This window comes from Aureobasidium melanogenum, assembly GCF_000721775.1.
Source record: "Aureobasidium melanogenum CBS 110374 unplaced genomic scaffold scaffold_15, whole genome shotgun sequence".
NCBI lineage: Eukaryota > Fungi > Ascomycota > Dothideomycetes > Dothideales > Saccotheciaceae > Aureobasidium > Aureobasidium melanogenum.
This window is the reverse complement of record NW_024470067.1, coordinates 366,716-382,689: the sequence shown is the minus strand read 5'-3', so window position 1 is coordinate 382,689 and position 15,974 is coordinate 366,716. Positions and strand designations below refer to the sequence as shown.

The 15,974-nt window shown below is 40.9% G+C and overlaps 2 protein-coding genes across 2 annotated transcripts; one reads left to right on the top strand and one right to left on the bottom strand.

Annotated features, from left to right (window-relative positions):
- Positions 1 to 2,437: 2,437 nt before the first annotated feature.
- Positions 2,438 to 3,190, bottom strand: M437DRAFT_85860 (uncharacterized protein; the record flags this gene model as incomplete). Its single annotated transcript, XM_041028356.1, has 1 exon — positions 2,438 to 3,190. One exon carries the CDS (start codon positions 3,188 to 3,190, stop codon positions 2,438 to 2,440), a length of 753 nt encoding a protein of 250 aa, XP_040878431.1.
- A 10,193-nt stretch (positions 3,191 to 13,383) lies between these two features.
- M437DRAFT_52108 (serine/threonine kinase 16) lies at positions 13,384 to 15,182 on the top strand (the record flags this gene model as incomplete). The annotated part of the gene is made up of 3 exons (XM_041022300.1): positions 13,384 to 13,461; positions 13,520 to 14,713; positions 14,769 to 15,182. The coding sequence occupies 3 exons, from the start codon at positions 13,384 to 13,386 to the stop codon at positions 15,180 to 15,182; spliced, it is 1,686 nt and encodes a 561-aa protein (XP_040878430.1).
- Positions 15,183 to 15,974: the final 792 nt, after the last annotated feature.

Sequence of the window (15,974 nt, the reverse complement as noted above, 5' to 3'; positions counted from 1 at the left end):
GGTTTTCGTGCTTATACTCATGAAACGGCAAAGCCTCTGGCTGTTGCATAGATGACTACATCAGTTTCATCGAACGTCTGCATTGCAGTTAGCCAAGCAGCCATTTCCAGACAAAAACTGCCAAGCCTAGATCTTGCGCTCATAGATATTGCTAATTCTCAAATCTCATCATTGATGTCGCTTTGTACAATCTCGGTCATGGTCCGACCCAAACAGGAGCAGAGGAAACCATACACCTGGTTCAAGAAGCTGCAGGTCTGCGGACTGTAGGCTGCAAATAGACTTCAGACCACTTCGTTGTGGAACAGACGGTCAAAGCGTGCGTGGGGCCCAGACGCACGGCTCATCGTCCCACAATATAACCTGCCGTAAGGCGTTACGCACAAGCGAGAAGGTCAAGGCGCGGGCGGGCTCTCATTTATGCGGACCCTCTGCCGTGTGTCGCTTTGTCACACTAGTGCCTTAGATATCAAAGGATTTGAGTGACAGACACGTTACAGGTGTGGGATATGTCAACAGAGAAGATTCCATTGAAAGCCCTGGGCTGGGCATGTCAAACCAACTCGGTTGGGAGAGAAAGTTGATACATCTTTTGACCTCGGTCTCATGTCCCTCTTACATCAACCCGTTGGTACATGCACATCGCTCTGATCGTCGCATGGTAGCTGTTGTTGGAAAGGTCCGGGGCAAGATCTTCTCCCAATACCGCTTCGCTCTATCGAAGTAGATCAGATCATTGGACTCGTCAGCCGTACTGCGGTCGAAGCGCATGGACGAGAGCCAAAGAATGAACCCTGGTCTAAAGTAATATATTGCATAAAGTCTCGGCAGTTGATAACCTTCATGGGGATAGTAGATACCCTGCCAGGATGTTTTGTCTTGCGTACTTTGGGTGAGTGAGGCTTGATTGCCTCGCTCTCTTCACATGGCTAGCAGCCCCGTATCTGGAAGTCTTGGTTGCCACGAAGAAGCCAGGAAGCTATCAAACGCGACTGGTGAGCGGACGGACGCCGTCACTAGTTGTGGTTTGATACTCTCGAAGACATTATTGTCAGGCAAACCGCAAAGTTTCTTGCCGATGTGGAAAGTGTCAAGAGTCAAAGACACATGCCAGCCGTTGGCGGGCTTTGGCAATTGACAAGGTTGATAAGTCGGATGACCGTTTCCTTAGGTTCCCAAGTATATGGTCTTGATGACATCGATATGTAGCCTATCTTAACGACGAGCAAGCGATGCTAGCTCCTCTACCATGATTAGATCGTCAATACGGAGTATCTCTGGTGTCAATTGTAGTTGGCGTCATGATGTGATGACTGAGAACTGCGAAAGAAATCATGATCGGCCGTCTACAATGATTCTCACGCAAAAGGGCAGAGCGAGAGGGTGGCAAATGTCTTGTGCCTTTGCAAACGATCATCAAGACGTTCGTTGGGCATCTGTGAGAGAGGAACCAAAGAAGATTCGAACGAAGCAGTCACGACCTCCACGACTTTTGGCCGCTCTCGCTCATATTTCCACTCTAGGTAGCTCGGTAACTGTAACTCACGAGTCACGACATCTCCTGCTTGACAATGACTAGACATATCCGAATAACTACCAATCATCGTTAGTGGAACATACTTCGTACTCATACGAGCACGTCGTTCTCAGCATATGGTTTCTCTATCCCTTGTCAACCCAGTCTCGAACCAAACTCGGCACAAATATGCGACTCATGGTCAGTTGACCACGACTCAACTGTAGAAGCTCATCTCTGGCCATTTTGGTATACTGCTTTTGCTTCTTGCGAGCCGGCGGCGCGATGGCCGAGTACACCATTCAAGAGCTGAGGGTCCACAATACTAGACACCAAATAGCTATTGGACGCTATCGACAAATTGCAGTTGCTCTAATCCGCTAAGCTTGGCCATGAATCGACACGCACCTCTATTTGTCACGAGTCAACTTGATCATGAAGTGGAGCAGACACCTGTAAAGATGACTCGATGAGAAAATTAGCTGTCTCCAGACCTCTCCGATCAACAACCATAATCTTGGGTAAACACAGCACACGTGGAAATCTCCGAGGCAGTCAATAGTAGATCATGGCGCCGGAGACTTACCACTGAACTACCACTTAGCATGGCCGAGAAGATGGGTCGCGATCACATCACGCTACACGTACACCCAATTCATGTGTAAAAGTCTGTTGCAATTCCATGACGTTCTAGAGGTGCTAGCAGTGGGCTCAGTACCTAATGGTAATGTGATGCCGCGGCCACCCGCTCATGGTCGAGAATCAATCTCACCAGTCGTCAGCATCTTCTTCAGATCCTCCTTGCAAAGGCTCGGTCTGTTCCTGATTCATGGCGCGATTTACTGAGATCGAAAGCAAACCATCGATCTCGAAGAGCTATGACGAATGATTGCTTGGAAGGTGATGTGCTGACGAGGTAGCTTATGGCTTTTCAGGTCTCTGTCCTTTGATGCTGAAGTGGCATTGGCGGGCATGTTTCTCGCACTGAAGGCATATTGTGTCTCCATTTTTGTTCAATTTCTTGCCTGCAACACATCTGACTCTTGCCCAGGTACAGGTGTCGCATGACTTGTACTTCTGTCCGTTAGGGTCGTTGCTCTGGAGATCCTTCTTCTTGGCTTCCTCGATACTTTCTCTCTTCTTCGTCTTGTTCTTGCAATTTTCCTCGTCCGAATTGCTTGTGTCCATCTGGATCAAATCCGCCTTGGCTTTGACTTTAGCTCCGGTCTTGCGAGTCGACTGGACTGTCGATTTTATTGCGAGCTTGGCAGCCTCCTCGTTCTCACCAGCTTCTGACTCACTGTCCAAAATCTCATCGCGAGAGTCATCGATGTAAAGGTTTTCGAAGTCGAGCTGGGTTTGTGCTGGGTACTTGCGACCGACGGGCTTGTGGTTGGCGTAGTAATTTGGAAGATCTTCAATCGGGATCCACTTGGACTCTGTCGTGGGTTGCTGCTCAACATCAGGAGGTTCTTGATGGATCTTCATTTCGTTATCCTGAACTGCGCCGGAGGATGGCCAGGTAGATGTGTTCTGAACGCGCGAGTTCGACGAGACGCAGTGCGATCTGAGTTGGCCAAGTGCGTACGGCTGGATGGAGCGGCCTATGTTTGGTGAGCCGATATGGTGTTTGTCACTCAACTCTGCACGTACAGGTTTGTCTCGAGGTAACATACAGAGACTGACACACTTCGTGCACCTTTCATGGCTATGTCTCGCTCTGGTCACAACCCTTTGTGACGATGAATCTTGCAGCTAATATGCGCACTGCACGGATGTCTAAAGCTCTTTTTCACTTCACACAAAGCAGCTCGATCACCATGGTGCTGTGCAATCGACTTCTGGCTCATTCGAGCGATACTTTGAGCCTATTTGTTGGCATTGCAGGAGCGACATGGGTAGTGAATGAGCAGTTACGCGCGATAGGATGGAGGTATGGAACTAAGCAAACATAAAAGCAGCTGTCTGCGACTCAGTGTCTAAGAAAGGGGTCATCACGGAGAGCAAAGCAGACAGGAGCAGGGGGATGAAGCGTCGTCTCATCAAGTCTGAAGACTCACGGCTGGTCAGCGTGTAACAGCACAGATTCAGCAAGGAACTGGACAACCCTTTTTGAGAGTCTCTCGTGTTCAGTCTCTCAACGAATGCCTAACAATCCTACTTGTGTATTACAAACAGCTAGATATTGAGCAGTTCGCCATGGAGGAACCCACCGATTGAAGCATAATAAACAAGGCCTCCGCAATGCCACCACAAGACAAATGGGCAATGCCTCTCCTGGTCGGGCCCTGATCGGTACGACGTGCGACCGTGACTCCCAACACTCAACTCGTAGCTCATCATTGAAACCAGAGATAACCTTGGGTGTCGGTTATGGTAATCATGACCTCGGCTATGGATGGTCGTAAGTCAGCGATTGCCGTCGTCTAGTATTGCCTTTTGCGTTTCAATCACCAGACTGATTTTCCAGCAGCTGACCTGTCGGGATTGCAACCTCCAAATGTAGCAACGACCGCGGGATTTCATGTGAAATCGTGAATCTTGAATTGACAATTGGCTTTTGATACTGACAGGGTCACCCCATGAGCGTCATTTTAAGGTCTTTATTATTGCGAAGCCGGAGTAAGCCATTGCTTGGCGGATTTGGTATATAACCGTGCCGTGCGCCAGTAGTCTAAAAAATTCAAGTTCCTTTGGCAATTACATCTAGTAGCTAAGCTCTAGAAGGCCTCTACAGCCTAGGGTGCCCTCTATAGCCCTTAAAAGGTGGACTTACGACTATCTCGACCCTACACGACGCCGGCATTACTATTACGCTCCTTATTAGTTAACTTATAGGAGTTATAAGGATATAATATAGTTATAAGAGTAAGCTAATATTAGCTTCCCTTAGTCCGTAACTATACTTTTCTTATAATTAGCTACGACCCCTATAACTTTAAGGATAAGAGTAATAAGGCATTTATCTTTAAGCTAAGCTTATAGCTTTCTATTCTACCAAAGATAAATATGCGTCTATAAGGAGTTATAAGATAGATCCGAGTAGTCTTTCTAGCCGGAGGAACTCTAATTAATATAAGAAGGATATCCCTTCTTATAAGGGGACCGGATAGCATAGTACTACTAATATAGTACTTTAGCCTCTTTAAAACTTCTTTATATTCCCTACTTATATAACTCTCTTACATTCTAATAGAACCCGATCTCCACTACGACCCTATAACTAGCTACGCTTAGCTAGAGAGGTCTATAACTAGCTATTAACCGGTTAGAGGACCTATAACTAGGCCGTAATAAGCTAGTTAAGAGCCTCGAGACCCTTCGTCGATAACCTATAAAGAACTACTTAAGATCCTCTATCGTATAGAGTAGAACCGCCTAAACTAAGAAGCCGAATATGTAGAATATTAGGCAAGGAACTAACCTAGTCTATAACCGCCCCTATAATAGGTACCTCTACCTCCTCTATAGCTAGAGCTAATATAATAAGATACTCCTCCTACTTCTAGCTTTACAACTACTACTAAAGAGCACGAGTATCGTCTAAAAGTACCCATTTAGAAACCTCCTACCTTTAAGGAAAAGATGAAAAATAAAGAAGTAGATAATTAGATCACCTAACTTAAAAACTAGATAGGTTTGCAAGAGGACTTTATCTTTTATAGACCATTATAGGACAACGAAAAGAACTGCCTTACTTCTTCCTATCTAGAAGGGGATCTATTCGATTGCTAGTAAGAACACCTTACGGTTAATTCTTTTGTAGCCTAATTATTAAAGATCCGGTACTATTATATAGATCTCGATTAGATGGAAATTAAAAAGAGACGATTTAAGCATATAAGATAGACTAGTTTAGCTAGGGCTTTTATAAGGGACTTACAAACCCTTTTGCATAAACTTATCCCTATCTTATCTCCTAAAACTTTTCTTAGAAGGTATAGGGATAGCCTTCGAGAAGATGTAAGAGATGCTCTAGACATATAGCTTTATTTACCCTTAAATACCCTAAAAGATAATTACATTAATAGGGCTATTACTCTTAACAAGGTTTATTTCCGTCATAGAAGAAAGAACTAAAGTAAGAACCTAAATATAATTGTCAAATCCCTTAATGTAATAGGTAAGAAGAAGAAAGGCAAGGGTAGTAGTAAAGGAAAGGGTAGATAGGACAAGTTAAAAGTTACTTACTATTCCTATAATAAGCCTAGCTACTATGCTAGAGAATGCTGTTTAAAAAACAAGTAGGTAAGGTTATAACTAAGGTAACTTCCTTACCTTATAAGGCCTCTAATAAAGAAGAGAACCTAGTTATAAGTATAGATATAAACGTAACCGCTAGATCTTCGCCGGAAGAGGAGACTAAATACTTTACTACCCTAGATAGCGGTCTTCTTACGCTATACGGAACTATTAGACCTCATAACAATGTCTATAAGATTATCTTTATACTTAATACTATAGCATCTAGTATTTACATATCGGCTTTAAAGGCTAGAACCTTTTAGAAGAGTTCTATTATCCCTATTATAATAAAGTTAATCGTTTTGCCGAATAGGCAAACTATTATAATAAAGGAAGGACTTAAGTTACCTTATACCTTAGGAGACTAGTTAGGAACTCTTAAAGCGCGACTTATAGACTTTAAAGGATACGATATTATCCTAGGACTATCCTAGTTTATAAGACATAACCCTATAATTAATTAGCAGGTTAGCATAGTATAACTATTATACGAAGATACTCTTATAACTTACGTTCTTAAATCTCACTCTAGGATCTTTATATTATAAGATGCAAAAGTTAAGAATAAACGAGAACTACTATATACACTTACTAACCCTATAACAAATAGATAACTTAGTATAAGAAGAGCCCCCTTACTACTTATAGCACTACGTGCTTTTTCTAGTCCGGAGCCGGATAGTAAACCTACTATTATAACGCTCCTTATCTTCGTTATAGTCCTATAATAGTATCCATCTATATTTAGAGAGGAACTACCGACTAGACTGCCGAAGAAAAGAGACATTGTCTATTTAATTAATACTAGAGACGCGAAGCCGACGAACATATAGGCCTATTCGTTAAATCTAATATAGTTATAAGAATAGCAAAAGTAAATAGATATACTATTATAACGAGGTCTTATCTAGGAATCCTCTTTGCTATAGAGTAGTCCTATTCTCTTTATACTAAAACCTAGTAATAAGTAGAGAATATGTATCGATTTCCATACTCTAAATAAGCTTACGAAAAAGAACGGATACTCTCTACCTCTTATGTAAGATTGCTTAGATGCACTTGCTAAAGTAGCTTAGTTTATAAAGCTTAATCTTGTTTCTAGCTTTTAGCAACTATTAATAGATCTAGACTCCGTTATAAAGACTACGTTTAATACTCGATAAGGAAAGTATAAGTTTCTTATTATGCCTTTTAGCCTCTATAACGCTCCTATAACTTTCTAGACATTAATAAATAAAGTCCTATGTCCCTTCTTAGGAAAATTAGTTATTATATATCTTAATAACATACTAATTTACTCTAAAACCGAGAAGGAATATATAAAACACTTATACAACGTTTTTTAAGTGTTGCAATAAGAGTAACTATTTGCCTCTACTAAGAAGTATATAGTAGGAGTGTAAGAAGTTAAATTCTATAGTCATCTTATTACGCTAAACTATACATAACCTATATAAGATAAGGTTAAAGTCATCCGAGACTAGCCTACACCCTAAACTACGTGATAAGTCTATTAGTTTTTAGGACTTATAAGTTATTATCGCCGCTATATTTGTGGCTTTATAAAGCTTATAGCCCCTCTATTAGATTTACTAAAGGAAGAAGATGTAAATCTTCGCGCTATAAAAAAGAGACCTATTTAGTGGAACTTATAGTGCACTTATTCCTTTAATAAGTTAAAAGAGACCCTTATAACTAGACCTATTCTAGTTGCACCTAACACTTTAAAGCCTTTTTGGATTAAAACTAACGCTTCGGAATAGGCAATAGGATCTATTCTATACCAAAATAGCAAGGATAATAAGTTACATCCTATTACATTTAGTGGACGTAAATTAAAAGCTATAGAACTAAATTATCCTATCTATAAGAAGGAAGGACTTACAATTAAAGAAGCATTATGCATATGGACTATGTACATTTAAAACGGACATAAGATAGTTATTCTAACTAATCATAAAAGTCTAAAGTACTTATAAACTATGAAAACCCTAAGCAAGCGAGTTATAAGGTAGTTTAAGGAGTTTTCTAAGTATGATATCGAGATTCGATATAGGAAAGGATTAGAAGCCATTATCCCTAACGCTATATTATGGCGCCCTAATTTCATAGGGAATACTTCTACAAATGTTATAGAGCGTATTAATACTATGCGTTTCTAAGCGGACAAAGAAAATGACTTTATAGAAGCAATAATTACCTTTTAACTATCTAGTACTCTTCTAGAAGAAGAGTACTTGCAAAAACTAGTATAAGAAAAAGTAATTAACTACGTAGTCATTAACAATAATGGAATACTAGAGTTATAATATATTCTACTAGATAATAAGGGAGTTACACTATATCTTATACCGGAATTCCATGCAGATTTCCTAGACTATATACATCATAACTATAGCCATTTCGGCTCCTCTAGCTTACTTAGATACGTAGAATCTAGAGCATAGTGGCCTTCTATTAAAAAGGACATTTAGTACTTTAGTAGGCACTATCCTATTTGTTAGATTACTTAGAAAAAGAGTAGTAAGGAGAATAAGACACGCTTCTATTAAATTAATATAGAGTTGCAACTATTCGAACGCTAGGCACTAGACGTTATTAGCTCTATACTCCCTTCTCTTAGTAGAAAATAGTATGTAATTACTACTATCGATTATGCGACAAATTAGCCTATTATAAAAGTAGTTATATCTATAGATGATGAAACTACTACTAAATTTATATATAAGGAGATCTATTACGCGTATAGATTACTAAGGGAAATTCTTTTAGATAATAGTGCTAATTTCGTATCTAGAGTGTTGCAACATCTCTATAATAAGCTTAAGATAAGGTATTAGTTATCTACCCCTTATCACCTATGTGTAAATAGTAAAAACGAGAACCTTAATAGTATTCTTAGGTCTATTCTAACTAGAATATATATTAGAAACGAAGTTATAATGTAGGAAGACTTCCTACTAGAAGTAGTCTTCTATTATAGAACTCGCATGCATTCTAGTATAGGTTTTAGCCTATATTATCTACTATATAGCCGTCATCTACGTATTCCTAAGGATGAAAACTAGCCTCGACTGCTAGATATTACTATTATAGATTACGAGAAGAGACTTATAGTTATAAAACATGTAAGGCACCTTATAAATAAGAAGCTCTTATAACAAGCGATCTATGTAAAGCTTATTAACTCTTAAATACTTAAGAAGCACGCTAGACCTACTTTTAAGGAGAACGAGTAGGTCTTATTATAAAACCTAAAACTAACTAAACTCGTTCCGAAATGGACTAGGCCTTACAAAATCTTAAAGGCACATTAGTTAGGCACGTATGCCTTATAAACTCCTAAAGGAAGAGTATTACGGCATTTAACTTATAGCAATCGGCTTATAAAGGCTAATTATATAAGTATAACAAGCTTTTAAAACTGTCCGAATCTATTAGTAGAGAAGTTATAGGTTAAACCGACTAGTTCATTAGTACTTAATGCACTAGATGGTAAAGAATTAATAGTCCCTAATGTTAAGACTTAGTCTACTCTATTAGAAGCTAAGTAGAGAAGACTATAGAATTTCGCCCTAGGATCTAATTATCGTCTAGGTATACGAAGATTCCTAGTAAGGGAGGGAGAAAAGGTTATAAGGACTACAACTAAGGTCGAAGACCTTAAGATCTCCTATGGCGTTTATAAGTTAAAAAGACTAAAAGCTAATAGGAAGTCTAGTAGCTAAGAGGACGCTTAGATGGCCCTAGTAGAGCTTACTATCTAAGAAGCCCTTATAAAGGTAGATAAGTAGCATAAGCAATACTAAGAAGAAGTGTTATAAAAGAAAATCGAAGATAGTAATAAGCTAAGAGATGAATTTAGCCGCTACTAGTAGTAGAAAGCTGCTATAATAGAATCTGCAAACATGGAAAAGGACTTAGTACTAATTATAACTACTATAACGGACGTCTTAAAGGCCTCTAAAGCTACTAAGAAGAACTAGTATTCCTTACATATAAGAAGAACTCCTATAAAGAAGTTTAGAACGTAAATTAAGTAAGGAAATGTTAATTATAAGCTACTTTTAGCTACTAGTTATCTATAATAAGGTAGAAGGCCTAACTATTAGTATAAATTAAAAAGAAAAGAAGGTTAGTAACATTCTACTACCTTAAAAAGATTATAAAAACCTCCCTACAATAAAGGAAAAACCCTAAAAATTAACTAAAATTATAGTTGCACCCCTATAACTATATCCCTAATTTAAAATCTACTCTATAACTTACTCGCGAGCCTCGCTACTATAGCGACGGTTATAACGAGCTCTCTACTATTCCTTATACTCTAGCTATAAGAAGAGTAGTGCATAGGCGCAAATTAAGTTAGTACCTAGAGCTGCTTAACTATACGAAGTTAAGGTTATATAGTCGTAAGGACCTATAGTACTTAGATAGAAGTCGTCGATGTCCTAAGCGTAGATAGTATTACGAATATCTAGACGGCGAGTTATAATATAGACTAGGTTAACTAATATCTTAAAGTTAATTCTTATGTTACTAGAAGACTAGGCAGAAGTAGTGTAGTAGCTATCGCGCTAACCTCTAATAGAATCGATAAGGTATTCTACCTATCCTATAAGAGATAAGTTACGAATAGCATCGTAAGTAATGTTAGGAATTAGAGAGCTACTACTTATAGCTATAGAAGAAGGGCTAGCAACTAGAGTCGAGTAACTATAAGAGTATCTAGGAGTTATAGGAGAAGGAGTTATAGGAGGAACCTAACTAAGGGATATATTACTTAGTAAGTCTATAACTAAGGAAGTAGCTACGCTCGAGCTAGTTATACGACGATGTTTAGTTATAACCTAAGGAGAAGTAGGGGAAATAATAACCTAAACATCTTAACGACGTCTTAGAGCGGGTATTATAGGAATAGCTATAATAAGAGCTCTAGAAGGACTAAGTACTTCGCTACTATAGTAGGAGCAGTTCTTATAGTAGTTAGGAAAGGTATAGTTAGTGCAAGCTCTAGAAAAAAGTTCTTCGTTAGGACTATTAATAGTGACATAGTTAGCAAAGTAACTAGAACCTTTCTTATAATTATCGTAGGCATTATTTCTAGAGTTAATAGTTCTTCTATAAGAAGTATAGCTAAGGAGAGATGTTAAGGCATAAGCACTAGTAGTTTTATATATATCTAACTTATTAGGTCTAAAGACTAGCTTGTAAACAGGCTCTAGAAGTTAACGGTTATTACAATCTAGGAAGTTTTCGAATGTAACTCTAAGATTATAGCATTCGCCTATATTAGCTAGGGCTAGAGCAAATAAGAGGGCCTAAATAGCGAAGCAGAGATCGAGTTTGCGCGACTTTTTGCCTATTATAGAAGTTAGAAAAGGCTATAATAAAGTTGTAAAAGTTAGAGGATTTACTTACGAGCATCGTCTAAGTCCTTCTTTATAGTATAATGTCCCTTAGGACTACCCTTACCTAAAGGCTTATAAAGAGGCTTGCCGCCGCTATTACTACTATACTTACTAGTTCTAGTAAGAAAACTAGTAGTAGGGCGTATAATAGATACCGACATTATTATAGAATGTAAGAAAAGTAATGTAAAGAGTATAAAGAAGCTATTATAAAGCGCGCGCGTAGTGGAAGCGAGTTATAAGTAATAGGAAAGAGAAAATTAGTGTGTAAGTAATAGGAAGTTGCTATAACTAATAAAGAAGGAGAAGAATAGTATGTAAGAGGTAGTATAATATGCAACTATTAAAGAAGGAAGAAGAAGTGGAAGTACTTAAGCAAGTTTAAGAAGCTTAATTAAGTTAGATGTTAATGTTATAGAGAAGGTTTAAACTAGATAGGAGGGATGGTTTTATACCTGAAATTTTATAAGCTAGTAACTATAACTCGGAGTTATAGGTAACTAAGGCGTAAAATTAAGAAGTAAGAAACTCGGAGCGTACTCCTTATAATGCTAGTAGGTAAGAAGTCGAAGTATACTATCGTTATAAGGGAAGGAGCATGTAAAAAATAATCTAAGATCATTATAGAAGTTGCTAGCGCTAAGGCTACTACCTAGCTAAGTGAAATTAGATATAATAAATATAACAAAGGAGGATTAAGAAATAGGAGGAGACATAGGAAGATGTAATAGCTATTATAGTAGGAAAGAAGATTCTAATAGTAGGTTATAAGTAATAGAAGCAAATTTCCTAACTATAATTAGAATTGCAGATAGAGAAGTTTCCTATAACTATAACTAAAGTTATAGACAAAGGAAGTTTTCTAGGAGTATAACTAAAAGTTGTAGATAAAGAAAGTTTTCTAGAAGTATAACTAAGAGTTATAGATGGAGGAAGTTTCCTATAGCTATAACTAAAAAGTTATAGAGGGAGAAGTTACCTATGGCTGTAATAAGCTATATAACTAAGGCTTCTTTAAAGTCTAACTAATTGTTTCCTTTATATTATTAATTTCTATTAATACTGGCAACGGTACTAAAGTAGGTGCTTTAGTCTAAGTAGGGGAGGATATTATTACGAAGCCGGAGTAAGCCATTGCTTGGCGGATTTGGTATATAACCGTGCCGTGCGCCAGTAGTCTAAAAAATTCAAGTTCCTTTGGCAATTACAGTCTTAAAAAGGCCAGTTTTGCGGCAATCAGGCATTCGTATCCGGTGCGTATTTAAGGTTTGATACATCGCATGATATTCAAAGACCCCGTACTTCAACACAGAGGTGGAGGAATTATATGGTCTGATCGACTGTCGTGTTCTTGTCTTTGAGGATTCCGTGAGCAACACGTCGAACATCAACCAATATCATACCCTCAAGCAAGAACAACCGCGAATCGATTATACCAGCCATGTGATAGCTTTTTCTGCCCTACTGTATTCCAGTGTCATCTTGGAGTCATTGATTGACCTGAAGGAGTTCCAAATCTCGCGTTCGTACCCTAGAGGCCCAGATCCAAAATTGCAACTGCCGTGGAGAGCGGTTAATCTGAGAATGGTCTAGTTGAACGGAGTATTGCGCACTTCCCCGCGCATTCTGCATCGTACTTGCCCCAAGCACAACTGCCGTGTTCTGGATCCGAGAACAGTGACCATGTACTTGATCCAGATTCCATAGCAAACCCGTACGCCTGGAAAAGCTTACTGTGCCAGCCCAGCAGGCCCGGCAGAGCTGTGATCAGAAAATGGCAGAGCAAACGAGCCCAGAAACGGTGAAGAAGGGAGGAAGTCTGGGGAGAACAGGCAAAATGCTTGGAAATGCTTGTTGGATCGACGCCTTCCACCACCGTGCACGTGGGGTCCCCATTCCCCGCACGCATGGTGGCGTTCTAGGAGGTCTCTTTCTCGCATCTGCCGTTACAGTGCAATTCAGCGATTGGACAACGGACTGCATGTATGGAGTTTGCTTCTTCGAAAGAGCTGAGGCTGGGGTCGAGATATAAGTTGGGATGCTTGCTGCATGCGAAGACCTCCACTCCTCTCTCTGGTCCAACCCTTACTGCAATTTTGTCTCTGCGACAGACTTTTGATCTTCGTCCATTTAATCCCCGAACGTCTAGTGTGACAGAAGCTTCTACACATCTTTGATCGATTGGGTCAAAACCCCCCAGCTGTAGTCAAGATGGAGATGAACTATAACGATGCAGAGTTGCATCAGATCGAGGAGGAGCTTGGCCAGGAGATCTTGCCTGGCACAGAGGTACATCGTCTTCCACCACCACAATCCAAGAACTGTTTGCTGAGACGTGTAAAAACAGATTATGGCCGATGTCGGAACCCACCACTTTGTAAAAGGCCATAGTGGTGTTCTTGTCCCTCAACCCTCAGATGACCCTCACGACCCCTTGAACTGGTCTACGAAATGGAAGTTCCTCGCTATCACATCAAGCAGTTTGGTTTCTTTCAGCCAAGGCTTTGGACCTCTAGCCCTGGCTCCTGCCTTTGGATACTATATCAAAGAGTTTGACTGTTCTTTGGCAGATGCTGTACAGTTCACAGGTGTTTCCATTCTGGTCCTTGGATTCAGCAACTTCCTCTGGGTGCCATTGAGTTCGTCTTTCGGTCGCAGAGTGGTGTACATTGCCAGTCAGTTGATGTGTCTGGCTAGTATGATCTGGAGAGCTAGAGCCCAGACATATGGATCCTTCATGGGTGCTTGTGTGCTTAACGGTCTTGGTGCTGGACCTGCCGAGTCTATTCAACCTGCCGTCATTGCTGACATCTTTTTCCTTCACAACCGTGGTTTCCAGAACACTGTCTACTGGACAGCATACATGGGTTCATTGATGGTGGCTCCAATCATCTCCGGTGTCATGTCAGATCGTCTTGGCTGGCGCTCTTTCTGGTGGCTTAATGTTGGCCTTGTCGCCGTATCACTCCTGATGGTCATCTTCTGCTTCCCTGAGACCAAATATCATCGCCCTCACCCTCACGAGATTCCTGGGCCGACTACCACTACTCGCAACTTCGATGACAGCAACTCAACACTGCCAGTGCCGGATAAGCTCTCAGGCGGTCATGTCGAAGATATCGAGATCCAGCAGATCGACACCAGGACTAGCATGCCTGGCCTTTCAGCAACCAAGACCGCAGACCGCGATCCTTTCCTCGGCAAGGGCTACCCTTCGAAGGCACAATGGAAGCTATGGCAGCCAAATGACCACCCCTTCAAGAGCATGATCAACGATCTCTGGCTTCCCTGGAAGTTGTTCGCATTCCCTATTGTCGAATTCGCCGCCTTTGTTTGCTCGTGGTCTTGCTCCAGTTTCTTGACTCTCAACTTGACCCAAGCCCAGGCCTTCGCTGCACCACCTTACAACTTCTCGTCCGAAAGCATTGGATTCTTCAACTTTGCTATTCTCATTGGTGCCATAATCGGTCTGGCCTCGTCCGGAAAGCTGAGTGATTGGGTAGCGGCTAGAGCCACAAAGAAGAATGGAGGTATCCGTGAGGTAAGAAAAGACAACTTGAGACCTATCATGTGTAGCTTCAACTAACACTTTATAGCCCGAGATGCGTCTGATCGCAATGATCCCCTACGTGATCATCATGTACATCGGCAACATTGTCGCCGCCATCGGCATGGAAAGAAAATGGCCCTGGCAAGTCATCGTCGTGATCGCCTTCGGTGCCGCCGGCATCCAAGTCGCCTCGATCCCCTCCATCGTCTCCACCTACGCCGTAGACTCGTACAAGCCCGTAGCTGGTCCTCTGTTCGTTGCTGTCACGGTCAACAAGAACGTCTGGGGCTATGGTTTCTCCAAATTCATCACTCCTTGGGTCGAAGAAGCTGGCTTCATCCCGCCGATCATGACAAACGGCTCGTTGGTGTTGCTGTGGTGTCTCTTCGGCATCTTGTTCTACTACAAGGGCAAGACGTTCAGAAGATGGTCCCGCAACTCTTCCGTGCATAAGATGTAGAATAAAGCTTATTGTTAGCAGCAGGGGAAGAGCAACTAGGCCAAGAAGGTCTAAGAATCAAATTTCACTTTCCAGAGTTTTTGTTGGTGTGCTTCGTGTAAAACTGTGCTTGTACCACTACGAGGCTCCGAGGACTAACTCGGATCTGCAAGATTTGACACCTGGATATAAGCAAAGGAGTGGTTAGAGTGGAGCACTTTACATTTTGGTTGAGGTAACGATCAGCGATGAACCATAACAAACTCGCCAACTCCTTCCTGATGCTGTGTGATCGGCGGTGAGTAACTCGATCCGATGCGACGATCTTCGCATCAGATGCCTTGTATGGAAGGTATGTTGATAAAAGTCAGAGAAGAGTAAAAATTCTTCGAGCTGCTGTGCAGAGAGAGAGAGAAAGTTGTGCATAATGTTGCTGTTATCTCAATATCAGCCCTATCCTCGTTCCTGTCTTCGTACACGACCACTGATCCACCCGTAAACACCCGCTGCTTTGAGACGAAAGGAAAACAATGATCCGAATCCAAGACGTAAAGAGAGGTTGAACGAGAAACAAGAACAGAGAAGAAAGGAAACTCGGAATCCTCGTTAAGCTGCATGAGGTGAATTTATTGCGTACATGGAATCGTCGAATCTAGGCAGAACAGGGAACAGAAAAAGAACAAAGTGCGCGCTGCAGAACAGAAGATCCTACTCCAGCGTCGCGCTTTTTTGAAAACAAGCAAGGTAAGAAGCAATCAGCATGTTGGTATCCAAACAATCAAGCGCTGCATGAATCGGCTTCTGGTAGCCCAG